Below are 25,571 nucleotides of genomic sequence, written 5' to 3'. Positions count from 1 at the left end.
CACTCGCTAGGTTAGTAGCCTTGCTAAAGCTACCTACCTATTTTCTTACGACGGAATCTAGAGTTGCCGGGTAGACTACCCAAGGCGCCGATTAGAATCCGCGTCCGAGTCTGTGGGCCTCTGCTTTGGTGTAAGTGCCTAGGTCAGGTAAGACATGCAGAACACGTATAGCACTGACGACATTTGAATCCACCGTCACGATGCCTTTATCTACCTGGCGTTACATATTCCTTCTTGCGCAGGCTAGTCTTGTCTATTTTCTCTTCGCTTGATAGGGCTTATGTATTATAGAAAACTAGCTAAACAGGCTTGTTAGACTTGCTGCTCATTGATAAGGCGATATTAATAACCCCAAGTTCTCATTATAATGTTAAGACTTATATACCTAAAGTATCTACTTTGGCAACACGTAGAATATATAACTAGGCTATTATTTCTAAGTTGAATAAGAGCAAATGCTATATTGTTCACTCTGGTATCATACGAAGAGTTCTTTCTTATCTATTGCCTAGGTAGTTACATGAACCATTCTAATATTTCGAATTACTTAGTAAAGATGGGTGATCATACGAGATAAACGGTCTTAGCATGATACTTCAACCATCGCTACATGCACGCGCTAGGATATCATGGTCAAAGATATATAGGCTTTCCTTAGAAGACACTCTAACTTTAACTATCCTTGACTATAGGGTTGGTATTTGGATAGGAGTAACATGGGTCTGCAAAGACTAAACTTGAACTCTATAACTATGCAAGTTTCGTCTGATCTATGAAACAAGCAAATATTGTTTAAGATATATAGTCGCTAGGCTATAGACAGTACGAATATGAATACCTAGATATTCATCCGGCTTTTTGAACTTGAATCCATTATAATCTCCTTGTTGAGTGTAATACTTGCCCCTTTCAATATCAGACAGATGATGATAACATTCTGCTAAAGCCGAGGTCATGGTTGTTCCATTATACTATACTAACCTAGGTTACTTGGTAAAGGCATTTTGAAGGAATGACATACTAGATATGCCATATGAAGACGTTATGTAGATAGCGGGAATGATCGACATAGCGAATTCTGCATCAATTTAACCTTCCTTCCGCATTCTGGCGATCTGAACCTTAGGCCCTTCGTATTCGTATTCCAGCTGTTCGCGACCTGCAAGCTTGGGCCACGAATTGAGGAGCGGTGAATGGCGGAATGAAAACTTCTAGCTTCGATGATTGGCCAATTCCAAAGTAATTAAACCTGTCCTGGGCGCTGTAGCTCTTCTGAGGTGACTTGCATTGCATCACCTCAGGACAGGGGCATCTTTGTCATTTTGTCAACAAAAACGCTCGTGGAATGAACTGATATGGATATAATAGACGTATGTGAATGATCTGATGGGCTGCCGTGCTGCCATGCTGCCATGGCAGACTCGACATCGTGCCTCTTGATAGGATGAAGACGATAATCCTCGTACGTTTAGCGTCGAGATGCGCGCAGGTACGCGCTGTTGTGGATACGTAATATTGGTTTTTTCTTTTTTCTTTTTTCTTTTTTCTTTGCGCGAGGCAAATTAACTTAACTGATACCTATCCATGCTATGTAGGTACCTATGTATTCCGTAGATAGCAATGTCAAAGTGAAGAAGGCTAGCTCCGCACATGAAGCATACATAGCGCTCTAAGCACCTAAGGCTAACGGGCTAGGTACCATATGTAGACCGAACGGCGTTGCACTAATCGAAACAGGTATTGTACTTGCTGCATGCGTTCCAACTAGGCATGTACATCATGTATGTAACTGGCCCCTGCTTAATCACACCTGTATGTAGTACTTTCCATGTGGGATTGAGAAGGGGGAGAGGTAGCTTCTGTAACGTTCAATACTACCTATGGGTACATACCTATGTACCTAAGGTATGTAGAGCAAGAGCAAGCAGCGTTGGTGCATGTATAGTGTAGATCTGGATTAACCAATCAGCAGAGGGCAATGGTATTCTATGTACATAGACATGACCGTTGAATGGCAATAACGCTTGAACGCTACCTAGTACTCTTGGAAACTTAAAACTGGGCTCGTATGAGTTCATACGGATTACAAGTAGGTACCGAAGGCGCGGATATCGCACTATCCGTGCATAAGATTGCGGGAGTAATGTCGATTGCAGGGGTGTGAACCATTGAAAAAAGAAGGGTTCAATGTTCTGTCCGATAATCAAATATTCCCAGTCCAACAAATTTTAGTGGGTTTCTTTAGATTTCCTGCAAATATCCACCACCACCTCGCTCCTCTTCACCCCTTTCACCTTTTTTATCTTAGGTCAACTTCTTTCCCGCGTCGAAGGGTTGTCGCCGTCGCCGTCCTTTAATTCTGACCTCCTCCCCCTCCATTCTTTCTCCTCTGGTGGATCTCGGGATATACTGGGCGCTTCTCCCACGACTACCTTACACAGAAGATCTCGGCGCAATATTACCCTATACCAAAAGCAGCCTGATACAATTCCCGCCGGCGGTCACCATGGCTGCGAATGCGACGAGTTTCACGTCGCCTTTGGCCGAATTTCCGGTCGGGGGCCTGCCTCCCCAGGTTGACTATATGGTCAACACCATCGCAAATGCGAGCGTTATGACATGGGTGTTTACCCTCATTGCCCTAGCTGTCGCGTATGATCAGAGTACGTATTAGTAACACCCTGGAGGTTAGTTCTAGACAGAACCGCGTTGGCTAACAGAAGTCTAAACAGTTAGCTATTTCGTGCAGAAGGGTTCCATCGTTGGACCAGCGTTCAAGCTGCCGTTCATGGGCCCTTTCCTAGAGTCTCTCAACCCCAAATTCGATGAATACAAGGCGAAGTGGTACAGCGGACCCCTGAGCTGTGTCTCCGTCTTCCACAAGTATGCGCCTTTTCCACACCACGTCTTGTCGAGATTTATTAACATGGTGCTAGGTTTGTTGTGATCGCTTCTACCCGCGACCTGTCTCGTAAAGTCTTCAACTCGCCGACATACGTAAAGCCATGCGTTGTTGACATTGCCACGAAAATCCTCGGAGAGGATAGCTGGGTGTTCTTGGATGGAAAGGCCCACGTTGACTATCGCAAAGGCCTGAATGGTCTCTTCACCCGACGAGCTCTCGAAAGCTACCTGCCCGGCCAGGAGGCTGTTTACAAGCAGTATTTCGCTAGATTTCTCAGGTTGACAAAAGAGGCCGGAGGAAAGCCCATCCCTTTTATGCATGAGTTCCGTGAGCTTATGTGTACCGTCTCGCTTCGAACGTTTGCTGGATATTACATGCCCGATTCTGCCTGTAAGAAGATTGCCGATGACTACTACCTGGTTACCGCTGCTCTCGATCTTGTCAACTTCCCGATCATCATTCCCTACACTCGAACTTGGTACGGCAAGCGAGCTGCGAGCATGGTCATGGACGAGCTTGCTAAATGCGCTGCTAAATCAAAGGTTCGCATGGCTGCTGGTGGTGATGTCACCTGCATCATGGACGCTTGGATCAAGGATATGATTGCCTCCAAGAGATGGACTGAAGCTACCGAAAAGGGTCTCTCAACCGAAGGCATGGTGAAGCCGTCGCCTATATTGCGCGATTTTAGCGATATGGAAATTGCTCGAACTCTCTTCACGTTCCTTTTCGCTTCCCAAGACGCTACCTCGAGCGCAGCCACCAACATGTTCCAGGTCCTGGCCAACCGACCCGAGGTTCTAGAGCGCGTTCGCGAGGAGAACTACCGCGTGCGAAACGGTGACATCCATGCCCCTGTGAATCTAGATCAGCTTGAGTCGATGACATACACCCGCGCAGTCGTCAGGGAGCTTCTCCGATGGCGTCCTCCTGTCATCATGGTGCCCTACAAGGCCAAGAAGGCTTTCCCCGTTACCGAGAACTATACCGTCCCTAAGGGTGCCATGATCATCCCAACTACGTATGTGGCTCTTCGCGATCCCGAAGTGTACGAGAACCCCGACGAGTTCGACCCCGAACGATACTACACTGGTGACGCGGAGGAGAAGGGTGCCAAGAACTATCTTGTTTTCGGAACCGGACCTCACTACTGTCTCGGTCAGCACTATGCTCAACTCAACTTGGCTCTTATGATCGGAAAGGCCTCGGTTGAGCTCGACTGGAAACATCACGCAACGCCCGACTCAGATGAGATCAAGGTGTTTGCGACCATCTTCCCCAAGGTATGTTTCGCATATTCCGTATTCCACTTGGAAGTGTTCAAAGCTAATTATTATTAGGATGATTGCCCTCTAACGTTTGAAGAGAGGAAATGGTAATGTCCTTGATTGGGAATGACATTAGCATGAAAAAGCTTAGGAAGGGCCATGTTGCCGTATAACGAAAGGGACGAAAGTAGAATATAATAATAGTAATACTGGTCTTGTATATAAGCTATGGCCGGGGACGTCGATACCAACGACTGTTAGAATGCCCATAGCGGCCGAATCAGACCTAAATTTTGAACAAGCACGATATCTTGCCTTGAACCTGGCGGGGTTTGTAACGTTAGGGTTGGCTTAAGAGGTCGGACGAGGATGGTCGACACTAAGAAAGAATTAGGGGTTGACAAGGCTCTTCAATAATAAATAGGGGGCTCAGGAAGAAAGGGATGAAATGTTAAAAATAAATCCTTTCAAGTCTAAATCACAAGAGGCACATGTAGGTTTAGGATGCAGACGTTAACTCGTGATAGGTGACCGACCATGCCTTCAGGTCTTATAATAGAAGTACGCAGGTACCCATGCGTTGCGCTAAGTCTGACATCACATTTACGGATTATAATCAGGTTACCTAATCAAGAGCTATGTACCTAGGTTAGACCGTTGAATTACCTAAACTACATATGTACGTATACATAGACCTAAGCACTTGGTGTATTTCTGTATTTCTGTATTTCTACCTCTTCCATGTAGGCAAACTGTTTGTATATTGTCCAGCTGTACATAGCAGCGCAAGCAATCGCGAGCAAACTGGTCAGCCTGCCTAGGTATATATAGGTAACCTAGATATCTACGCGATTGGAGATCAGAAAGCTTTTTTTACTTGGAAATATTTCTTTCTCCACTCGATATATATTATATCCCAGGTTACCTAGGTAGGTAGCTGGCAGCTAGATTAGCTAGCACGTTGTGCAAATCCCCACGATGGCGACACGACGACTTGCGATAAACGGCGCTGCTACCGCTCTGCGCGGGAGAACTTCCCGACTGACGGGTTCGGGCTCGGCTACTATTCCTACAGCTGCGCATATACTGCGAGCTTCGTTCGGCACGACTTCCTTGGTACCACAGGCTACGAGGGGAACAGCAGGAGTAGCTGCGCGACCGCAGTTATTTCGGCGCATCGCCCCTACAAGCGTCCGGTGGTCCTCGGATTCAGCAGCCGGGAGCGGAGGTGGGAGCGGGAGTGGGAGTAAGATATGGAATTTTGAAGAGGTGCGTTACTTTGATCTCCTCACTTACTTGACATCACCCTTTTCTCTCTCTCTCTCTCTCTCTCTCCCCTCCTCTCCAGCTAACTGACTAACCTACCTAACTAAACAACACCTCCCAGATCAAAACCGCCGTATCCACCCCAACGTCCACCCCCAAAGTCACTATAATCGACACCCGCGAGCCCTCCGAGCTAGCCGCAACCGGCCGCATCCCCGGCGCCCTCAACATCCCGATCGCCAGCGCCCCGGAAAGTTTCCACATCCCGGCCGACGAGTTCGCCGACCGGTTCGGGTTCGAGCGGCCCGCGCCTAGCAGCGACGGGGGGGAGGTGGTGGTGTTTTACTGCAAGGCTGGCGTGCGCAGCCGAGCTGCCGCGCAGATCGCGCGCGAGGCCGGCTGGGAGAACGTGGGCGAGTACCCTGGGAGCTGGGTGGATTGGGTGCAGAAGGGAGGGAAGATTGAGCGGTAGGTGAGGTGAGGTGAGGTTGGTATGGTATGAGGACCTTTGGGGATTGTAGACATGGGAGATCTGAATACCTTAGATGCGGTGGCGAGTAAGAGGCGAATTGTCCGATACTCTCTCTCTCTCTCTCTCTCTCTCTCTACCCTTTTAATCTCGGCATGTACAAAGCAAGCACGAGAGAACTCAAGAGCTATTCAGAGAAACTCTGAATCTAGACGAGAGATGGAAGAAAAATGATAGTTAAGCAAAGGTCAAAAATAAAACTGATCTTATGATACATCAGAACGGAAAGGTATCGTCAGCTAGCTTAGAGGTAGTGTACATAACACTATTGCACGTAACCTGCCCAACGCCATAAAAGCACAATAATATCAGGTCAAGTTTTCCCGTCTCATTCTCGACCTTGCCATTTCGGCACATCCTTCCTCTCTTCCCATATGAATAGATACACATAACACATAGCCCCTTAAAAAAGGATCATGGCATTTCCCGCCGGCTTATCCCCTCCGGCCGCAGGCGGCGTATCGCCCGGCTTGTCTCCCGCGACAGGGCTTCCAGCGGCGAAGAACAGGACCTTGATAGCGATCGCAAGGCCGGCATGCAGGGCCACAACAAGGATAAGCAGAATCTTGCTGGTCTGGCGATCGGTGGCGCTGAGGACGGGGTATAAGTTGCGCAGCAGGAAAGCGACGCTGAGACCGAACCCGACACCCACGAAAACCCAGTTGAGGATCGTGATAGGCGACCAGCTGATCAGCGCCACGGGGACCCAAATCAGATTCGAGTACCCGTACAGCGCCCAGCACTCGAGCAGATTCGCGGATTCGGAGCCGAAGTATCGTAGTGCGCCGAACAGAACCACGGGGATTCCGAGTGTGTACCCGTAGATGAGACCAGCAGCGCCTAGAAGCGTCTTCGTTAGCATAAGCTCTTTCTCTTTCTCTTTCTCTTTCTCTTTCTCTTCCCATCCTTTCATAACCTCCCGCCCCCCTCCCTCCCCCTCCCCCTCCACACTCCCCTCCCCCCGCCCAAACCTCCCCAGGAAAGAAAACAAAACAAAACAGACATACCGCTCAACAGCTTAAAATCATACGCAAACGCGCCCTTGCCCTCGCTCGCCAGATACGCACTAATCGTGCCGCCCAGGAACAGAATCAGCACCACGGTCGTCGCGATCCAGAACGGCCCGTACAGGTCCGGATTGCCCTCCAGCACGTCGAGGAAGTTGGCGCGCGGGTACAGCGCCGCCCAGCACCGCGCCAGCACGCTCGACGTGTCCACGTCGAAGAACTGCGCGTAGAACGACAGCGTCCACAGGTACCGCTTCGAGGACACGGGCCCCCCGCCGCCGGAGCTCGCCGTCGCGGGGAGCGGGAGACCCGGGGCCCCGCTGTTGAGGGAGGACGAGGAGGCCGGGATGCCTTTGCCGCCGCGCGCGTGCTGCGACTCGGAGAAGGTGGAGTTGTGGAATTCGAGGTCTTCTTGGAGGTCGGTGTGGCCGAGGTCGCCCTGGGGTGGTGGGCAGGTGGTGTTAGTTGCTCGTACGTATACTCTCTATATATATATACCTATATATATAAAAGCTCTCCAAGGGGAAGGGAAAGTAATTATTTGCCAAGCATACCTCATCGTCAATATCTACGACGGCGTCGTAGCCTGCGTTCGCCATCTTGGTATTTTCTCTCTTACGTCGTCCACTGCAGATCCTACAACACAGCTACGGTCGATATAGGGGTGTGGAGCGAACGACCAAACCGCTTTGGTTATTGCGAGGACGAGGACGAGGACGAGAACAAAGGACAATGATGACTTAAGTTAAGGTGAAGCTGCGGTGCTGTTTGAGGACACGGACGCACGCCGATCTTTAGCCGCGTTTAATTTACAAGGTACAAGGTACAAGGTACAAGGTGCAAGGTGCAAGTTCCAGCGATGACGTTTCATTGGACGGAACCGTTCTTGACTAGGAGGGAAGTATCTAAGTACCGTCATGTACCTGCATGTATTAGATGCTTTGTATAAATGCTTCCTAAATGCTTCCTAAAATACCTAATATCGTGTAAGTCTTTACAATGAGAGCACACAATTGTATGTAGAGTTTCGCATACGAATTTCTTAAAAGGTACTATATATAACTATGTAGCTGTTAAGGTCTTTAAACACAGTTGCTACATAGCATCTTGGACGATTGTTTTAAAATAACACAATAATATATTTTGCGATGGCTTCAGTAACCCCACGATATGTGGGCAAATTGTTTATAAGTTGAGAGGCAAGGCTTTTATATAGCAAAATCACCACACTACGAAGAATCATGCTATAAGTTTAAAATCTGGAAAGGAATACCCCCTATGTGATCTATCCATCACCAAAACAAGTCACTGATTTGCATATATGTCCAGATTACTCATGTGCATCGCAACTTAATTGCTACCGAAACTAGCCTACGCATAGCCATTTCCGCAGAGAAAAAAAGCCCATCGCAGTGGTGTCGATAATATCTATCCACCCGTCCGTAGCGTGCTCATGATAACACCCCAAACCAAAGACGCCGAAGAGATGGAACATGCTGTGACGAATCGTTCACTTGAGCTTCTTCTTGGGTCGAAGCTGGTTGGTGTGGCCGCACTTGCGCTTGCGGCAGTTGGTGGCACGGGGAGGGAGACGGGCCTATTTCCAACATTGGTATTAGCAGGTGCTAGACATGGGAGGATAAACTCGTAGACTGGGAAGAACTCACGTAGCACTTGCGGCAGATCATCTTGTCGCAGTTGAACTTGGAGGCGAGGGCCTTGAGCGAGGGCTCGATGATACCACCACGCAGACGGAGGACCAAGTGGAGGGTAGACTCCTTCTGGATGTTGTAGTCGGAGAGGGTTCGGCCGTCCTCGAGCTGCTTGCCGGCAAAGATCAGGCGCTGTTGGTCGGGGGGAATGCCCTCCTTGTCTTGAATCTTGGACTTGACATTGTCGATGGTGTCGGAGGACTCCACCTCGAGGGTGATAGTCTTGCCCGTCAGGGTCTTCACGAAGCTATTATCTCGTCAGTTCGCATGTTCGAATTTGTTTGGTCGGTCGATCGGTCGAAAATCTGTAGTGCGCGCGCATTGTGTTTTAATCTGGAAATGAACTTACATCTGCACTATAGAAGCATTTCAGTTAGTATGAGCCAGTTCAAGACGGCGCATGGGGGTGGTGTTGACTTACTTTTTGCTGTCTGTCGTGAATGAAGATGTTGAGGGAGAAATCCAAGATGATGTCGGCCTGGGAAATTCGGTGGGGGTTTGAAATTCCACGGCAAACGAACCCTAGTGGATTGAAAGTCACCTGATTTTAATTAATTCTTGAGAGAAGTGGCGTTGTGTGCCAGAAATTTCTGTCAGCCGGAGCCAGCTGGTGGATACTTGACCCCGACCCCACCTTTAGCTCTGTTTGCAATTACAAAGTAACGCACTGTGCTACGAAGCTCTCAATGTAGGTACAAGTTCAATGGCTTAACTAGGTACCTAATCTAAGTAAATAAAGAATTATAAGTTCAACTGAGCAATTTGCATTAAAAGTCATATAGTTATATTGAAAATCATTCTAATCAGAATCATCGCCAGTCCAAACCGCTTTGCCCTTCCCCTTGTTTCGCTCTTTAGCTCTCTGAATACACCAAATCTCCAACTGCCTTTCCACCTGCGTAGCACCTCGTACCAGCGTATGTAACGGTATATACGAAAGATTCGCTGCCTTGCCGTAGAAAGCTTTAGCCGCGTCTGGGAGCTCTTCTGGTGTGCGCCAGACCGGACAGAAATCTTGAGACTGCTTCTTCTTGTTTAAGTCTTCGGTGTCAATAGGAACTGTCTCGAGTATTTTCATAGAGTTGTTCAAGGCTTCATATCTGCCCCTTATTTGGTCTCTCTCCCTATTTCCTAGTTGCTCGTTTAGACTGCTTGGTTGCGATAGTCGTTTTTGTCCTTGAAAAGGCTCTCGAACCCTTTCAGCCGCTAGAAAAGGGGTTAGTTAGTATTTCCAAATTGATAATAAAATAGAATAGTGTATATAGTGTCGCATACTTCTTGGTTCGCCGTCTCCTATCCACATCTTCTCAAACCAGTCCATGAAGTCGTCCATCTTTCCTTTTCCCATAGTAAGGGCGTCCTCAGGGGTAACTTGATACTCCTCGCCTCGTAATAATGTAGACGATGTTTCCACCGTATCGTTTTGCATACTTTCCTGCCACTTTCCCCAGTCGATAGTCATGCTTCGAGGATCGTGGTGGTTTCGGGGAAGTCGCTCAACGCCATCTAATGGATAAAGCAGTTTCGCCGACACGACAACCAGAGCGAGTAGTAGTACTTCTGGGTTGTCCATCGCCCGAATCCGTTTTCCTCTGATAGAATAAGAGTAATCCGTCTTTAAAATCTCCGTAATACATTTCACTACGAGGTATACTTCGACTAAGTAGGATTAGCTAAAAAGACTTCTACTTACCACCTGTCTGTTTAAGCCTACCTGGAAGAGTCAACTCTGTTATGAGTCGCACAAGTATGGGTTGATAGTTTATCGGCGGGAAGATGGTGTCGAAGTTGACCTTAAACGATATCACCAGTTCTTGCACCGATGTCTGCAGTCGACCCGCTGGGATATGATCCCTAACTTGCAGAGCACGATGATACTCTGCGGGAAGACGGTCTCGGACATTACGTGGAATGTTATTAAACTTGAAGTGGTAGCCATATTAGCATCATGCCATGATCTACAAGATACTGACGAGAGCTGTTAGATAGGGATCATGATCATACCGCTGCAAGAAAATCCAACTCCCCCCTTTGCGCCCAGCCGCAGAAATCTGCCGTCGTAGCCGGTAACCGTCGCACCAAGCATCCCAAGTAGCACAACGCCAAGGTATCGACGAGCTTCGGCAATTTCCATCGCCTACCGGCATCTGGGGCCCAAGTAGCCGTCGTAGCATCTGAGAGATCGAAAGCCGACGACTCGGCTCCCGTCCCTTCGCTCTGGGAGCTAAACAACTGCGCGCTGGACGCGTAGCCATCCGACTCTTCACCAACGTCTCCTTTCCTCTTACGGGTTCCCCCTCCGCTCTCCATCAACGGTAGGTTTCGTACCCTCAGCGCCCAGAGCGCCCTCACGATCTCCTCGAAGTCCTCAGGGAAGCCCTTGTCCCGGACGAGCCACCAAACCTGCTTTAGCAGTATAAGCTGCAGGACCTCGAGGTATAGTTCTCTCCCCTCGTCGCCGGCGAGTTTAACAGCAACCTTTTTCTTAGGTTCTTTTTTCTTCCGCGAGACTTTTCCCTGGGTGCCAAAGGCGTCCTCGTCGCCCTCGTGCTCGGCAAATCCTTCAATACGGTGTCCGTTCCGGCAATACCGAATAGCATCTTGCGCATACCATTGCCGCGCGCCGCATTCGTCGCACCGTTCGCCGCCGCGGAAGCGATGATACTTGGTGGGTGCCATCCCGATATGTTGATTTCCTGCTATATGCCGAAAGGAAGATAGAAGGTGAAAACGCAATGGTGGGGTGCTTAAGAGAAATAGTATTTATTTTGACGTAGGATTTGTAGTGATAATGGCAACTAATATTTTTGGAAAAACATTCAAGGTAGTTATTACCTACCTAGCTAGCTAGCTATTATCTAACAGCACGCCTCCATACGTCTTATGTATTTCTTATGGAGAAGATATTAAGTACTTATCTTTCTAGTAATATCTACATCCTGTTTACAATTCAGTAGGTACATCCATCCAACTTACACTTACAATTCTAGGCATTATATAGCAGTTAACAAATCCATTTATTTCCTCGTTAGCCCCTGGAATTGTCTTAGGGTGTTTAGGTTCACTATTTCACGCCTTGCCATATATTTTACACGGTTAGATAAACCTAGCTGCTTGACCAGTGTAGCAGAGGTTTGATACTCATCCCATTTCAGATTGCATTCAGATCGTGGAATATTAATACCGGCCAACCCTATATGTAAATACAGAATCGCAGCAAAGTAAAATTCATATATGAGTAAATTGGTAGCTCCTAAGTCACGTAAATATGATTGTTGATTATCACCAAATACAAAAATAAAGGGAGATCTCGTAGATTCTGTAGGACAAGTCAAGTGCTAATAAAAACAGGAGACCTGTTTTGCTGAAATCCTCAAAATGCACATCATTTTCGTTCCTCAAAGAGATGGGGATAGATGCGAAATTCGAGGACTATCGTACCATATGTTTGATTCCTCCACAGTGGATAGCACATTTGTACGCAAAACCCCGCGGGCCAGCGTCCAATACGAACCTAGCTACCAGTTGGCTAGTTAAACAACCCTCCCTTCTGGCGATGTCCAAGTTGGTCGAGGCCCATAAGTAACACTCGATCCAGTGACATCCTCTACCTGAGTCATAAGTCCCCTAACTGGAGATTTAGTCCTTCTGGGCAGGCTCGTCGGCCTTGATGGCCGCCTCTTCGCCCATGGCGGACTGAATGGTAATGACTAAACGGGGTTAGTTATTTGGCGACCGACCTGAGGAGCAACTTATAACTTACTGAGAGGGGTTCCGTTCTCATCGGCGGCCTCGATCTTGTTACCAATCTCACCCTCGGGGACCTTGATGTCGCTTCGCTCCTCGCTGGTGTTGATGTCGTGGAGAACAATGAAGCCATCCTCAAGGTGAGACTAATGATAGTTGTTGGTTAGCGTAATCTGGTCCCCGAATGGTATTCCGCAGAAAATTTGGGTACTCACGAAGTTGTACTGCTTGATCTTGACAACGGGGACCTCCATGTTGTGGGTGGAAGGGCAAAGTTCTTCAAGCTTCTTGCCGGTGAAGATGTCGATACCGACGAGATGGACCTTGGCGTGACCGTGCTTTCCGGTCTTGGAGGTGGACATGTCTACGATCTTGCAGGGGCGGCCCTTGATGACGACGGCACCGTTCTTGCGCAGAGCAGAGCACTGCATGGGGAAAGTGGCAGACGCACCGGCATCGCCCTGGTTGTCGATCTCGAACTGCAAGAAATCTTGTTAGCATTACGCCATGATCTGGTACTTAAGATCGTGGTCGCAAATAGCAGCTAGAGAAAAAAAATCCTATATGTGCAACAACTATGGCCGCATCTAGCATCGCGGGGTTCATTGGCGATGCGTGCCGGATTCTTTAATGCGTGGTGATGCGGATGCGGGGTGGTTAGGTACCAGCCCGCCATTGCCCGCCTTTGCGATCGCCAAAAAAAAAAGAGGGACAGGGTGTTTCTTGAACGTACCTCGTCCGCCATTTTGAAGGATTGACCGAAGTGAAAGTGTTGTTAGAGTAGAAGAGAAAGGAAGATGCACAAATGGCCCAGCTAAATGTCCAAGACTGGAATATGAGTTGGTGGACTTTTTTTTTTGTAGAGGGGGAGGATTGAGAAGATGTGGAAGATGTAGAGGGAGGGGGTTGAAAAAAAGTAGAGTGGAGGAAACCGTCAAGGGCAAAAGACGGGATATTTTTTCTTCTCAGAATCAATTGGGCACACAGTTTGTGTTATGTCTGATTGGCTTATTAGCCCCACTAATCTAAGCAGCTCCAGCAGCTCTTGTATTTTTCCCTTTGAGCGCTTTGGCGGGGAGGGTTTTGTGGGCTTTCAGGTAGCCTAGGCCAGTCTAGGCGGCCAGGTTCGCACAAATCGATCACTAATTTTTCTACTCACAGGGCACCGTCAGCTTTGACTACAGTGCTTCTGCTCAAAACTTTAGTGAAGATTTAAAGTTTTTCTTTTCCTTTTTCTTTTTGGTGAATGCCCCTTTTTCGCAACTGCAAATCAACTGCAAATATGGAATCTCTAAGTTGCATGATACATCACAGCTAACACGCAAACATTGGAATTTTCCTTATGTCAATACACCTGTATGAGGAAGCAAGAATCATTTCCGTTTTTGTAGAATTATAATGGCTACTAATACTTTTTTGTAGTATATCGTTTTGGAGTACTGATATGTACCGTACGCATCTGACCTAGCTCGCGTGGGGAGATATGTACGCACTGTAAGTACCTATAATCTGTAGGTAGGTATGTAGTACAGGTAGGTAGGCTGTAGGTAGTGTATGCTTTCCGTTCCTTGGCATTGATCATGAGTCCTCTATAAAGATTGGCCCACTTTTTAATCTTATCAAGTCCGTGGCTTAGGTAATACATGTAACTTAGCCTTATGTACATCGCATAATGCTAATCTAAACCCGATGTGGTATCGGTACTTCACAATGACATGTGTCTAAAGCTTCAACCAATCATCATTTTTCATTCTGCGACTCGGGAGAGGCTGTTGCATGGCCTCGTCTGTTTCTTGGGTGTTCACCAATAACTAACTTCCTGGTTGATGCATTATCGCGAATAATATACGTCTTCTGTACCTGTCACTCCTTTCTTTATTTTGCAATTCTTTCGTTCTAGTCGAATTGTATTTGTCTTATTAGCTTGACGGCACGGCCTATAGCTAATAGAGAGTCATGACGCGGCCTGACTTATAGCCTATCTCCCGCTCGCATCTAGAATATGTGGCTCGATCGGCTTGCCGGTCAGTCATCGTCTCCTGCTCCCTCCCAGCCCGGCAGCCGTTCCTACTCTCCCGCGCCTCGTCGAACACCGAGTGGATTAGGCCCGTACATTACATCTCAGCAGCGACCCGGTGTCACCCCTAGATCCTCGTCATTGTCCCTAGCATCTACCGAATCCTCAGCTTCTTCCCTCTTGGCATCTTCACGAAGGGCCAATGGCTCGACGTTGAAGGAATCGAGGACGATATATAATGGACCTGATCCCGTGGAGGTATTGAACACGCTCTTGGGTGACGATAGACAACATACAACATCCGCTACCAAGTCAGCGTCCAACTCGGTCAGCTCGATATCACCTGAAGACCTTCAGTTGGAATTCGATTTTGGCGGGTTGTCTATCCGAGAGCTAGCATTATCAGAGGATGCAGCAGTAAATGCTGTTGCTGTATATAGACCGCAGGCGGCTGAAGAGTGTATGCCCCCTTTTTATCTGAGACTTCCCTCTTGCCCTACTCACTATTCTGCTTACTAGATGACCGAGACAAGGCCAAGTTCGAAGAGCTACACCGATCAATACGAGCCTGCGACGAGGTACTTAGCTCGGTAGAGACTAACCTGACAAGCTTTCGAAACGATCTCGCGACTGTGTCTGCGGATATCGAAACATTACAAGCACGATCTACAGCCCTTAATGTGCGACTGGAAAACCGAAAAGCGGTAGAGAAGGGGCTAGGACCAGTGGTTGAGGAAATCAGTGTATCGCCTACGGTGGTATCCAAAGTTGCCGACGGCCATATCGACGAAGGCTGGGTAAAGGTAGTTGCGGAGATCGATAAGAGAGTTACTGCTCATAAGAAGAATATTGCGAGTGCGCAGGGTGCTAAGGGTCTGCAAGATCTCGGTCCTTTATTAGAGAAGCTTGTGCTCAAAGCTACCGAACGAATAAGAGATTTCCTCGTCGCCCAGATCAAGGCCCTCCGGTCACCGCATATTAACGCGCAAATCATCCAGCAGCAGAATTTCCTCAAATTTAGAGACCTGTACTCCTTCCTTCATAAACATCATGCCGCACTCGCCGACGAGATATGCCAGGCGTATATGAATACTATGCGGTGGTACTACGCCAACCAGTTTACACGCTACGAGAACGCCCTCCGAAAGATCAAGCTACACTCCTTGGATAAGACGGATGTATTGGGGAACGAGGATACTTCTAGGAAAGGCACGGTTCTCTCAAGTTCGAAAATTTCTGGCCCACCTCACGATGCCTTCAACTTGGGTCGGCGGATCGATCTCTTACGCACTCATAACCAAAGTGCGCTCTCATCATACCTAGCTGAAGAAGACCAGTCTACCCACTACCTCGAAGCCCCCTTCCGCAACTTTAATCTCGCCCTGATCGACAATGCAACGGCCGAGTACACGTTTCTCGCGTCGTTCTTCTCTCCCGCCTTGAACTATTCTACTATCTCGCGCCACTTTACTTACATATTCGAGCCGACGTTCCAGCTCGGCCAGACGCTGACCAAGTCCCTCATAGGCGACACGTACGACGCTATTGGCGTCCTCCTCGCCGTCCGCTTGAACCAGCACTTCCAGTTCGAGCTGCAGCGTCGCAAGGTCCCCGCTGCAGACGGGTACCTCAATGGCACAGCCATGCTGCTGTGGCCGCGCCTCCAGGCCATCATGAATGCGCATTGCGAGTCCGTTCGTACTCTCACCACAGCATTGCCAACACGCCCCCCAACATCCAAAGCTGAGCAGAGCAAGCTTTCCGCTGCTCCGCACGTCTGCACTCAACGTTTTGGACAGCTACTCCACGGGATCCTGGTGTTGAGCACGGAGGGTGGAGACGACGAACCCGTAGTCACAAGCCTGCGGAGACTTCGCAGCGAGATGGAGGCCTTCCTAACGAAATACAGCGCGGCGTTCGGTACCGACAAGAGGAAAAGGGAGCGCTTCTTGTATAATAATTACAGTCTAATTCTGACAATCATCAGCGATACGCAGGGAAAATTGGCAGACGAAGAGCAGGAGCACTTCGAGGGGTTGAAGACGGCTTTTCAAGAAGCTGTTTGAGTTCGCTCGAGAAGTTTAGTTAGGAATGGGTTCTGGATGACAGATTAGCTGCTATCAACTGAATTTATGTATGGCAAGAAAAGTAAGAGATGATACGATTAATAAATGAGACTGCGTTTCGAAGGGAGGGCTAGCCAGCTATTTAATAAGAGCTAGCTGTCTATTTAACTTCCAAGAATACCTGCCTAATGTAGGTATGCAGCTTGCTTGTCCTATTACATGTGCTTTTGTACCACCGTACCATTTATTCACCCATCCATCCATCCATCTCGCCCCCAAAGACGATCCTCAATGTCCCGAGAGTAGACGGGTTGCCCCAATTCAGTGTATGTGTACCTCCTATCCACCAATATCATCACCCATCCCAAGCTGCGAGCCGCAGCACATACCTCAATAGAAACCCAACCCTTTAGTCCAGTTTGCATACAATTCAAGGACTCATTAAGCCTGTATTCATACACCTTCTCATGTAACCCCTAAAAAAACATACCAAAACTGGGGACATCCACCGTATCGTCGTCGTTCGACCATCCTAATATCCTAGAAATAATGGCTCGGGATCGACCACGAGGTGAGACTCGACCATATAGGTGCTTTCCGGAAGTACACGGCGCCGGCACCGATGACTACAGCTAAGATCAAGGTTCTGTTGGCCCACGCGGCCCGGAGTAGCTCTTCTTGCCGCTGCGCCCATTGGAGCTCGCGGCACTGTTTCTCGAAGTATTTATGTCCGTCTTCCAGGGTTTGCGTGGCGCATACACTTACGTCACGTGCGGTCTTTAAAGTGCTGGCACTCGAGATGGAGCGCCAGCTACGTAGAGATTCTGGGGGATGGCGATCAAATAGGGTGGCGGCATCGGTAATAACGGCGTCGAGATCCAGGTCATCGGGCAACTTCGAGAGGGTAAAGTGTAGCATGTCAGGCTCGTCCTGTTGGAAAAGCTCGTCCCGGCGGCGCAGGACGATTTGTGCGAAGACGTAAAGCGTAAAAGCCTGCTCGCGAGCTAGTAGGGCATCAAACAGGCGCGCAATATCGCTGTACCGCCGCACGTTGTGCGCGAACATAGTCAAGGTATCTGATAACGCGAAAAAGGGCTCTGTTCGTGATACATGGGCACACAGTGTTGGGTCAGCTGCCCGAAGGATGTCTGGAATCAGCCGTAGTTGCGCAACAGACGGGTTCAGGCTTGGTAGCATAAAGTCCCTAATGCGCAGGGCGGATAGGCGGGCAACGGCTGCGGCCCGCGTGGTTGGTGGGAGAACCAGTAGAAAGACTTGACATATGTCGTGATAGCCTTGGAAGTAGCAGAGGTACGGGTGCCGTCGGAGGACCTCGGTAATAAGGTCTGAGAGCTGCAACTTCTTCTTGTCGAGTTGAGCCTGGGTATCATCTAGCCACCGTGGTCAGCTTTATTCAGGGCGTGAGAGTGCTTGTGGGGTTATGCATCCCATACCATTTGGGTAGTAAACGAAGCTTCGGTCAACGTCCAGCTTGACCTGACCTTCGTCTCGATGCTGCTCTAGCTTTCCCCACGGATCGGAGCTTTCCTCCTGCTCCCCACGCTGGTCGACGTGAAGGCCCAGCAATATCGGCCCTGTTGAAGAACCTTGAGCCTTATGATCCCGATTTAACGGGAGTGAGTAGGATAGACGAGGCGCGACGCGCGGGACACTCACATGCTTGGCAACGGATGGCGTCGGTGAGGAATCCACCTCTCGATATGGCTAAGGCCTGAAGATCGTCGATGTCTCTCCGCTTGCATGCATCTAGGATGCGGGTATGCTTGCGGGTTAATGCGGGCGCATCACGAAAACCCAGGTCGTCTTTCTCCTCACTGCCGTCGACGTCCTCATATTCCCGGGCCATGGGATCGATGCACCTCGGTCTTTCCCGTTCTCTACTGTGCGTCAGGTTGCCTTACTTGGTACCTTGTGCATCTATATGGACAAATAACATGCTGCTGCCCTATATAAGGGTCACCAACTATGGCATTCGACACCATACAGCGAAGAAGATTCCAAGATATACCGCTTTTTTGCCCCCTTATAACGTCGCCCAACACGGAAGACTCTCTAGACGCAGCCCGAGTCCCTAGGGACTTCTGTCAGGATTGGGCAAGCCCAAATAGGTAATCTGTTTATCTAGAAAGGTGTCCGTTCATATAGGCTGCGTAAGGCTCGAACTAGGCACGTAGTTTTAAAAAGGAAGAATCAAATTACCATGATTCCTAACAAAATAAGAACCTGACGGGTGCAGCACGGGATGTCTTATATTGGGCTTGAACGAAGGAAGTGAGAACAAATAAGTGAACTAAAAAGAAAAGAGTCCAAAAAGGTTCAATGTTTCGATGCTGGCAGCTGGTCGGGAAATAGGGTGGGTCATCCTGTCTGGTGAGCTAAGTACATACCTATGTACATACCCTTGCGGCGCCATGTGCAGGTGCCAGGGGTGACCCCGGGAACTTCTGCGCTAAAATCGCTTACCTAAACTTTAAAGGACTTAATGAGGATAAGGGTCAGGCCTTTGCAGGTACCTCGCATTGTACCTTAGTTAGTTGCACAGCTGCATTCGTATGTACAACGAGGTAGGTAGGCGATTCTAGTATTTTCTAGCTACATGCACAATGTTCTTCTTTACTTCTATTTGATGCCTTAGGTAATTAAAGGCTCATTCGTGGGGATGGAAAGAAATTAGTTGCTGTTTAGAAACATGACTCTGTGCTGAAATGGTACCTCAGGTAAAGTAGAGGAATTGCCGGACAAGGCTATTGTCTTTCCCCCCAGCTTCTATAAATATAATCTAGATAAGGGATTTGATATCCCCGTGCGCCTCTTTGTTCCCGGACGACATTTCATCATCTTTCCCGACAGAGAGATCTCCATAGAACTAACTTATGTTGAGATGCGGGTGAAGCATTGGCACGTTATCTTTCAGGGACGGCTTAACCTGATGTAGTAGATCCCCATAGTTCTAACTAGAATAAGAGCGTACTATACCGTGTAATAGCCATTTGCGAAGAATATTATATTGCGCAGTTGTGAACATACATGCATGCTACCTCCATAGTACCTTAAAGAAAATTGTAACACCAGACTACAACGAAGTTGGGCTTTACTTTACTTTTGATTACTGCATTAGCATTAGGTATCTAGTACAAGGCACATTTGAAACGATTAGCTGCATTTCAACCTAAACTATGATTTCTCTCCTACGTCATACATGTATTCTTTAAATATGAACCAATCTGAATACTATATCAATTATTTAAGCTCGTTCTATAAGCATTTTGTATCTAATCAATCTACGAGGAGCGTCACGGAATGTGGAAGTAAAAAAAGTACCTACATAATGTAGAAATCTATTAAGGTACATACAAAGTCGGGCATAGGTATATAGGTAGGTATGGATGTAGGTACTTTTAGATAAGGTACCTCCTACACTAGATAGATAGATAGGTATAGATACATGTTAGGTGCTAGGTCGGTTAGGTATAATGGGAAGCTTTAGCCCCGCAACACCGTCTAGATTCCACCTTCTCCGCGCCCTAGGATATTCTGTACGGACTAGGTACCTACCTGTACGACAAAAAATTAGACTAGAGACAGGTACCACCTACCTGTGCTGCCTGCATGTTATACTTGGCTTCCTGCATCTCAAATTTGAGGGAAGAAAGACCCAAACACCTTTCTAATGCATCTGCAAGGCCAACGACACGCGACTGATTGCTTCCCCGCATCGTTTTTAAAAGGGTACTGCAGCTTTGCAGAATTCCATACATCTAGACAAACCCCTAAACCCCGGAACGCTGGCACCCAAGATTAGGCCTCGACCTTTAAAGAATAACGACTAATGTCTACTAAGCGAATAGACATATGCAGTAAATTCCAAGAGGCACTTTATTTTCACCACCTAAAGCAGTGCCTAGCCTATTTAAGGGTTAAGGAATCCGAACAGACTTCCAAACGGCCATATGCAAGGTTATATACCTTATATATCTACCTCTTCTCGGGTAGCCAGCAACCTTGGTCGATCATTTCTTTAACACTATTAGTGTCCTGAGCCCTTATTCTATAACATCTTCTAATTCGATAAGGCTGGACTTCCATTTATCTAAATCTGGCACCTGATACAGATTGTCTGTCAACGTTCCCCTATTTCCCAGGTCCCTCTAATCCTGGATTGGAGAATTATTAAAGTGTTCCGGGTGCAAAAGCCATTGCGAATCCTTCATAACCAAGATACCAACGAATGGCTTCGTGATAGCGTCGCTGATAGCTACAACCCAACGATAACTTTACCTAATATCGCGAAATATTCGCCATCTGTTGCTGGGTCAACATACCGTATCGTTCCCAGAACCCCATTCATCATAACTGATTCCGTGATCTGGTTTCACAATCAACAATGTCGTTACAAACCTACGTTCTCGAAAATGACGAATGGGTGGCACGTACCATCTCTGCCGACGAGCTTATGAGAGACAACAGAACTCCTCACCGTAAGACGGGAAGACAGTCTTTCTCAAAGCCGCCAACCTGTGGCCTACTCACAAGAACAGTTGTTGAGAGTCCTGTTATAAGATGGGTGCTGCCCGTGCAGCTTCGGTCAGCCCGGTATAATGACGTCGCATTAATTGGTGTAAGTTTCTTGCTCCCCTCTGACCTTTTCCTTACTTTATTTCACTGGGAAAATGTTCGTCAAAAATTCAGTAAGCAGCTACGTTATAAGGCTTCTGCCGATTATATTTACGCCAGGGATAGCTTTCTGCGAATCCTTTCTCGCTTATTCTGACTTTGAAATAGGATAATTGCGTGCAGATATGTGAGCTTGGTCGTGATAGGCAGCTCCATGACGTTGTCAGAAAGAAAGATTTCGGCTCCAGGATACGGAATGCCGTGGTCATGGGTTCGCCTCAGTATTCCCGTAAAGCCAGCGAGAGCAACGAGGATACTGCGCATGTTAAAGCCGAGGAGGGTGATCCGGGAATGGTCGACATGGGAACCACGCTGCCCGGCTTCCGAGATGTGAACTCCAAGCTTCCTCCTCAAATATTGGTCTTGGTGCTCGAACGGGGCGACTTGGTGTTTCTGTTCTTGCAGCAGGGGCCTGCTAATAGTTGGGTCTTCTTTACTTCCACCCATAAAATACCTGCACAGCGCCTCATTTGCCCTGGATTCCACATGGCTATTGACCCTTCCTCGAACTTTCTAGTTGTTGCATGTTCCGACAGCCTATTTATCATGTTTCAGCTTCACTCGATGGAAGACTTACAGGCCCAATACTTCCTCAAGCAACCTTTTCAGCCTATAAAAAACAGGGCAGCTCGGTCGGTCAGGGGCATCATTCACAAGATTGAATTTCTTCATCCAATTCATGGGAATGAAATACAGGTGATCATGATGGTTATTTTGGTCCAGCCTGATATTTCAAGGCTAGCAATATACGAATGGGATAGTAGGCTCGATATTCCAGAGACCTTTATGGATGAGCAATTTGGTTATCGCCTTGACAATGATTATCGTATGCCTCTCTTGGTTGTACCTCTGAAAGTGCGCAATGCGTTCTTGGTTATTACGGAGCGGATTACAGCAACTTGTTCAAATATACTGGGCGGATCCCCTGTATTTGTCCAATTTGAACTAGTAAATCGGGAGGATACCTCATTACACCACGGGACTCGGGAACCGCTATGGACAGCATGGACTAGACCTATACGCCACCCCCCGTACCACGATAGTAAGGATGTCATATACTTGGCGAGAGAAGACGGCTTCATAAATTTTCTGGAATGTGGCGACGAGTTTGAAATCGAAACCAGCGTTAGCATGGGGTCTGTGGACTGCAACATTGACACAGCATTTGCTTCTCTCTTCCATCCCTTCGGTGATATTCTAGTCACTGGTGGGGACTCTGGCCCTGGTGCAGTTTGGAATGTAAGTTACTCTTAATATAAATATAGCTGTTTAGCTAACACTACTATTACGTATAGGTTCAAGCGAGACAGTCTCCGCAGAGAATTGGCTCGATTCCGAATTGGTCTCCTATAGTGGATTTTGCTATGACGAACTCAGCAAGAGGAGCTATTGAAGAGAACAATGAAGACTCCAATGCTTCATCTCTGGCGAGTAATGGGAATATAGTTCCATTGCAGCAAGAAAAGATTTTTGCTTGCAGCGGCAGAGGCATGAGCGGTGCTATTACGGAATTTCGATACGGAGTTCAGGCCAGAATTGGTTTAGACCTCACGTACTCCTCCTACGTTAGGCAGTGCTGGGCTATTTCGGACTTTGACGGTGTCGCAGAAGATGGTTTCTTTCTTATTCTGGCCCTTCCCAATGAGTCAGCCGTTCTGCATTTGACTCGAGATCTCGCTGAGGCATCGGAGAAAGATCACGAGGCCATCCCATACGACCTGTCTTCAACAACATTAAATGTCCGCGAAGCTGATGGTGGAGTGGTGCAGATTACAACAAACTATATCACGATTGCCACCCCAACAGGCTGGTAAGTCTTCTCCTTATTCTTGATATGAGGATGATGATAGTTATTAACCAGGCTGAACTTGCAGTTCCCAGAGTTTGATAAGTGATATAATACGAGACCACACTGCTATCGTTGCGTATGCAGCCGTTAGATCTAACGTGGTCGCCTTGGCAGTTTACTCTGGATCAAAGTTCAGTATCGTCCTGCTTAGCATTGTCGGTCTCGAAGTGTCCCCCCGGAAAGTGTTCGATATCGAAGGCGAAGTTACTTGCCTTGCAGTAGAGGACTTTACAGATAGTCTTGTGGTCTTAGCCGGTCTTCGGCAAGGAGGAGATTCAATTCTCGCAATATATCCGACTGAAATAGACAGACTAGCTTCGGTAGCCCCAGTCCTACTGAAATTATGTCCTAGTACGTCGTCTTCGAGAAACATGAAGGAATTCAATACTGATTTATGCAAAGCTACAACAAGTCTAGGACCCAGTATCAACACGATGAACGCTATAGGGATTAATGCGTTCGGAGCCTTGACAAGTATAGTTAGTCTTGGCGAACGCTCTGGAAAAGCAGTTGTTGTAATTGGAACAAGAGATGGAGATGTGCTTACTATCCAACTTGATCAGTCACAACTAGAAAACTATGAGATTTATCGGGATAGACTTGGCGTATCACCTTCTCACGTTTATTCTGGTGGCATTGTTGGAGATGATAACTCGGTATTGGTGTGCACCGATGCTGATCTTGCAATAATGACGAACTACGTAACAGACCGTCAAAGGGGTCATTTTGAGGAGATAAACCGCGTTTGGCCAACTGACGGAGATAGGCCCTCTATGTCTTCTCCGCCGATCAACTCTGTAGCATCGTTGTTTGAGCAACTCCCGGAATATGGCAAATCGACAATGGTGATGATTGCTGGCTCACGGATCATGGTCACCGAATTCCAATCTCGCCCAAAATTGGTCCCACGATATTTCTCCGTCCACGGGACGCCGATCAAAGTTCTCTATTCTAAAAGACTGGAGGCTCTTGTCACTGTCGTTTCGAAAGATGGACTACCTTCGTTGCATTTTCTTGATCCCGTGACAGGGTATGATTTATCACGACCTCTTGAAAGAGAAAAGTTGAACGAGGGCTATAAATACTACGATGCAGATTATATCACGGGTCTTGGGAACTCGGAAACCAGAGCGACGTCTCTTACAACGTGGTCTTATAGAGCTGGAAATATTCATGGAGATTGGATAGTTCTTGCTATGCATAGGAGAGATAACGAGGGGCTCCTACTAATCATCTCGGCCGACCTTGAGGATGTTTCGACTCGACCCGATACGCCGCGTCGAATACGTTTCTGGACCAAATTCGATCGGAAGATACGGGACGGGCCCATATGGTCAGTTGCCACAGATGAGCATGGGGTATTTTTATGCGTCGGAAACTGCATCCAGTATCACATAATCGAACAAACCAAATTCAAAGTTGTAAAGCAACATGAACTGCCATCCCCGGCCTCGTGGATGCAGGTAGTGAATGGGCGACTACATGCACTTACCAAAAAACACTCACTTGTAATCCTTGACTATCAAAGCGAGCCACTTGGCGATGGTGGTCAGATGATTCGACTACACACAGACGACACCTGCCGGAGTGGGTTGCATTCCATCGAAGTACGCACGCCTTTGAGCGCTATAACTATGCTATCCGACCCAATGTGCGGGGTGCATGGATTATGGGCCCCCTCCGAGAATGAGCGACCGTTAAGTTTGATATTTCAAGCAGAGCTTCAAGGCTCTATTAGGAGGTTTGCTCAAGGGTACACAAGAACTTCGTGGAACTCGTCTAAGAAGCGAGCGCGCTATGGCTGCCTTCAGAACAGTCCTCCTGGATCAGATATCATAGGTCTTACTATCGATGGTTCACTTCAGCATTTTGCGCTCTTGGGAGAAGATGCTTGGAGATTCCTCCGATTTATCCAAAACTTGGCTATGGTGTCTCCAGCAATTTGCCCGCATACCTCGTCAGACCCAGCCGCAGATGGGCCTGACCCGGAGCCTAGAGCTAATCCGAAGTTGAATATGCAAGTGGACGGGGATATCCTGCAAAGATGCCTTGAAAAGCGTGCATTGGAAGAGCTCGTCTCAGAGCCACAGCATATACAACGATTTCGAGAACTTCTCGAGTCCCTAGACGACGACAAGTGTTTATCGCCATCTCAAAAAGAGTCTAACCACGACACAGCATACTATGAATTGGGTTACACCATCCTGAAGTACTATCTTTCTCCTGTGCTTTAATCTTGATCTAAATGTAATTACGTTAAAGAATTTTTAACTCGTAAGAATCCAACTTCAAATACGTTACCTATGAAGTTGACATGTATCAATGCGAAACAACAATTTTCGAGGTTGGTTGTTGGCTATTATGTAGAGAAAGAATGGCTAAGATAGATTTTACATTTTCGACATCCGCGATGCACTTCTTGTTTCTAGGTACCGAGGTAGTTGAGATTTGATCGTGTGGTAAAAGGCGAATGAAGAATTTACTAGAGTAGACTACATTCCCTTTAATAT

The 25,571-nt window shown here is 47.7% G+C and overlaps 9 protein-coding genes across 9 annotated transcripts; 4 read left to right on the top strand and 5 right to left on the bottom strand.

Annotated features, from left to right (window-relative positions):
* Positions 1 to 2,506: 2,506 nt before the first annotated feature.
* F4813DRAFT_386197 (cytochrome P450 61) lies at positions 2,507 to 4,284 on the top strand (the record flags this gene model as incomplete). The annotated part of the gene is made up of 4 exons (XM_049246378.1): positions 2,507 to 2,663; positions 2,733 to 2,883; positions 2,937 to 4,188; positions 4,246 to 4,284. The coding sequence occupies 4 exons, from the start codon at positions 2,507 to 2,509 to the stop codon at positions 4,282 to 4,284; spliced, it is 1,599 nt and encodes a 532-aa protein (XP_049102752.1).
* A 769-nt stretch (positions 4,285 to 5,053) lies between these two features.
* Positions 5,054 to 6,141, top strand: F4813DRAFT_263717 (Rhodanese-like protein). The gene is made up of 2 exons (XM_049240288.1): positions 5,054 to 5,442; positions 5,561 to 6,141. Exons 1-2 carry the CDS (start codon positions 5,152 to 5,154, stop codon positions 5,909 to 5,911), a joined length of 642 nt encoding a protein of 213 aa, XP_049102751.1. The 5' UTR covers positions 5,054 to 5,151; the 3' UTR covers positions 5,912 to 6,141.
* A 26-nt stretch (positions 6,142 to 6,167) lies between these two features.
* Positions 6,168 to 8,001, bottom strand: F4813DRAFT_263675 (Yip1-domain-containing protein). Its single transcript, XM_049240287.1, has 3 exons — positions 7,530 to 8,001; positions 6,976 to 7,414; positions 6,168 to 6,808 (listed from the first exon to the last, which is right to left on the bottom strand). Exons 1-3 carry the CDS (start codon positions 7,572 to 7,574, stop codon positions 6,372 to 6,374), a joined length of 921 nt encoding a protein of 306 aa, XP_049102750.1. The 5' UTR covers positions 7,575 to 8,001; the 3' UTR covers positions 6,168 to 6,371.
* An 88-nt stretch (positions 8,002 to 8,089) lies between these two features.
* Positions 8,090 to 9,227, bottom strand: F4813DRAFT_348307 (uncharacterized protein). Its single transcript, XM_049242070.1, has 4 exons — positions 9,109 to 9,227; positions 9,037 to 9,043; positions 8,643 to 8,934; positions 8,090 to 8,572 (listed from the first exon to the last, which is right to left on the bottom strand). Coding segments are annotated over exons 1-4 (387 nt in total). The 5' UTR covers positions 9,110 to 9,227; the 3' UTR covers positions 8,090 to 8,485.
* A 227-nt stretch (positions 9,228 to 9,454) lies between these two features.
* F4813DRAFT_348304 (uncharacterized protein) lies at positions 9,455 to 11,457 on the bottom strand. The gene is made up of 4 exons (XM_049242069.1): positions 10,692 to 11,457; positions 10,402 to 10,609; positions 9,963 to 10,346; positions 9,455 to 9,893 (listed from the first exon to the last, which is right to left on the bottom strand). The coding sequence occupies exons 1-4, from the start codon at positions 11,364 to 11,366 to the stop codon at positions 9,487 to 9,489; spliced, it is 1,674 nt and encodes a 557-aa protein (XP_049102748.1). The 5' UTR covers positions 11,367 to 11,457; the 3' UTR covers positions 9,455 to 9,486.
* Positions 11,458 to 11,652: 195 nt separating this feature from the next.
* Positions 11,653 to 13,485, bottom strand: F4813DRAFT_348301 (translation initiation factor eIF5A). Its single transcript, XM_049242068.1, has 4 exons — positions 13,168 to 13,485; positions 12,650 to 12,913; positions 12,451 to 12,580; positions 11,653 to 12,397 (listed from the first exon to the last, which is right to left on the bottom strand). The coding sequence occupies exons 1-4, from the start codon at positions 13,177 to 13,179 to the stop codon at positions 12,327 to 12,329; spliced, it is 477 nt and encodes a 158-aa protein (XP_049102747.1). The 5' UTR covers positions 13,180 to 13,485; the 3' UTR covers positions 11,653 to 12,326.
* An 856-nt stretch (positions 13,486 to 14,341) lies between these two features.
* Positions 14,342 to 16,712, top strand: F4813DRAFT_263619 (Vps52-domain-containing protein). Its single transcript, XM_049240286.1, has 2 exons — positions 14,342 to 14,911; positions 14,971 to 16,712. The coding sequence occupies exons 1-2, from the start codon at positions 14,437 to 14,439 to the stop codon at positions 16,515 to 16,517; spliced, it is 2,022 nt and encodes a 673-aa protein (XP_049102746.1). The 5' UTR covers positions 14,342 to 14,436; the 3' UTR covers positions 16,518 to 16,712.
* F4813DRAFT_348299 (rab-GTPase-TBC domain-containing protein) lies at positions 16,659 to 18,868 on the bottom strand. Its single transcript, XM_049242067.1, has 3 exons — positions 18,195 to 18,868; positions 17,972 to 18,112; positions 16,659 to 17,908 (listed from the first exon to the last, which is right to left on the bottom strand). Exons 1-3 carry the CDS (start codon positions 18,382 to 18,384, stop codon positions 17,058 to 17,060), a joined length of 1,182 nt encoding a protein of 393 aa, XP_049102745.1. The 5' UTR covers positions 18,385 to 18,868; the 3' UTR covers positions 16,659 to 17,057.
* Positions 18,869 to 20,750: 1,882 nt separating this feature from the next.
* Positions 20,751 to 25,489, top strand: F4813DRAFT_263599 (mono-functional DNA-alkylating methyl methanesulfonate N-term-domain-containing protein). Its single transcript, XM_049240285.1, has 5 exons — positions 20,751 to 21,156; positions 21,321 to 22,451; positions 22,508 to 23,022; positions 23,087 to 23,412; positions 23,464 to 25,489. The coding sequence occupies exons 1-5, from the start codon at positions 20,923 to 20,925 to the stop codon at positions 25,293 to 25,295; spliced, it is 4,038 nt and encodes a 1,345-aa protein (XP_049102744.1). The 5' UTR covers positions 20,751 to 20,922; the 3' UTR covers positions 25,296 to 25,489.
* Positions 25,490 to 25,571: the final 82 nt, after the last annotated feature.

The sequence above is a fragment of the Daldinia decipiens genome, assembly GCF_022478715.1.
Source record: "Daldinia decipiens strain CBS 113046 unplaced genomic scaffold F4813scaffold_5, whole genome shotgun sequence".
Lineage (NCBI taxonomy): Eukaryota > Fungi > Ascomycota > Sordariomycetes > Xylariales > Hypoxylaceae > Daldinia > Daldinia decipiens.
Note: the sequence above shows the minus strand (reverse complement) of the source record. Positions and strands in the feature narration are given on the sequence as shown.

What these genes read in the sequence shown, in the direction of transcription:
- F4813DRAFT_263675 (XM_049240287.1), bottom strand. Translation starts at nt 7,574, where the DNA reads ATGGCGAACGCAGGCTACGACGCCGTCGTAGATATTGACGATGAG. An exon ending in TCGTAGATATTGACGATGAG is followed by an intron (nt 7,415 to 7,529) that starts GTATGCTTGGCA and finishes CCACCACCCCAG; the next exon opens with GGCGACCTCGGCCACACCGA. An exon ending in TGATTTTAAGCTGTTGAGCG is followed by an intron (nt 6,809 to 6,975) that starts GTATGTCTGTTT and finishes AGACGCTTCTAG; the next exon opens with GCGCTGCTGGTCTCATCTAC.
- F4813DRAFT_348299 (XM_049242067.1), bottom strand. Translation starts at nt 18,384, where the DNA reads ATGGCCCGGGAATATGAGGACGTCGACGGCAGTGAGGAGAAAGACGAC. An exon ending in CGCCATCCGTTGCCAAGCAT is followed by an intron (nt 18,113 to 18,194) that starts GTGAGTGTCCCG and finishes GTTCTTCAACAG; the next exon opens with GGCCGATATTGCTGGGCCTT. An exon ending in CTTCGTTTACTACCCAAATG is followed by an intron (nt 17,909 to 17,971) that starts GTATGGGATGCA and finishes CACGGTGGCTAG; the next exon opens with ATGATACCCAGGCTCAACTC.
- F4813DRAFT_263619 (XM_049240286.1), top strand. Translation starts at nt 14,437, where the DNA reads ATGTGGCTCGATCGGCTTGCCGGTCAGTCATCGTCTCCTGCTCCCTCC. An exon ending in ACCGCAGGCGGCTGAAGAGT is followed by an intron (nt 14,912 to 14,970) that starts GTATGCCCCCTT and finishes TCTGCTTACTAG; the next exon opens with ATGACCGAGACAAGGCCAAG.
- F4813DRAFT_348307 (XM_049242070.1), bottom strand. An exon ending in TGATCTGCCGCAAGTGCTAC is followed by an intron (nt 8,573 to 8,642) that starts GTGAGTTCTTCC and finishes TGTTGGAAATAG; the next exon opens with GCCCGTCTCCCTCCCCGTGC.
- F4813DRAFT_348304 (XM_049242069.1), bottom strand. Translation starts at nt 11,366, where the DNA reads ATGGCACCCACCAAGTATCATCGCTTCCGCGGCGGCGAACGGTGCGAC. An exon ending in AACAGAGTTGACTCTTCCAG is followed by an intron (nt 10,347 to 10,401) that starts GTAGGCTTAAAC and finishes AATCCTACTTAG; the next exon opens with TCGAAGTATACCTCGTAGTG. An exon ending in AGGAGACGGCGAACCAAGAA is followed by an intron (nt 9,894 to 9,962) that starts GTATGCGACACT and finishes CCCCTTTTCTAG; the next exon opens with CGGCTGAAAGGGTTCGAGAG.
- F4813DRAFT_263599 (XM_049240285.1), top strand. Translation starts at nt 20,923, where the DNA reads ATGTCGTTACAAACCTACGTTCTCGAAAATGACGAATGGGTGGCACGT. An exon ending in GCCCTGGTGCAGTTTGGAAT is followed by an intron (nt 22,452 to 22,507) that starts GTAAGTTACTCT and finishes TATTACGTATAG; the next exon opens with GTTCAAGCGAGACAGTCTCC. An exon ending in CCTACTGAAATTATGTCCTA is followed by an intron (nt 23,413 to 23,463) that starts GTACGTCGTCTT and finishes ATTTATGCAAAG; the next exon opens with CTACAACAAGTCTAGGACCC.
- F4813DRAFT_348301 (XM_049242068.1), bottom strand. An exon ending in AGATCAAGCAGTACAACTTC is followed by an intron (nt 12,581 to 12,649) that starts GTGAGTACCCAA and finishes AACTATCATTAG; the next exon opens with TCTCACCTTGAGGATGGCTT. An exon ending in TGAGAACGGAACCCCTCTCA is followed by an intron (nt 12,398 to 12,450) that starts GTAAGTTATAAG and finishes AACCCCGTTTAG; the next exon opens with TCATTACCATTCAGTCCGCC.
- F4813DRAFT_263717 (XM_049240288.1), top strand. Translation starts at nt 5,152, where the DNA reads ATGGCGACACGACGACTTGCGATAAACGGCGCTGCTACCGCTCTGCGC. An exon ending in AGATATGGAATTTTGAAGAG is followed by an intron (nt 5,443 to 5,560) that starts GTGCGTTACTTT and finishes AACACCTCCCAG; the next exon opens with ATCAAAACCGCCGTATCCAC.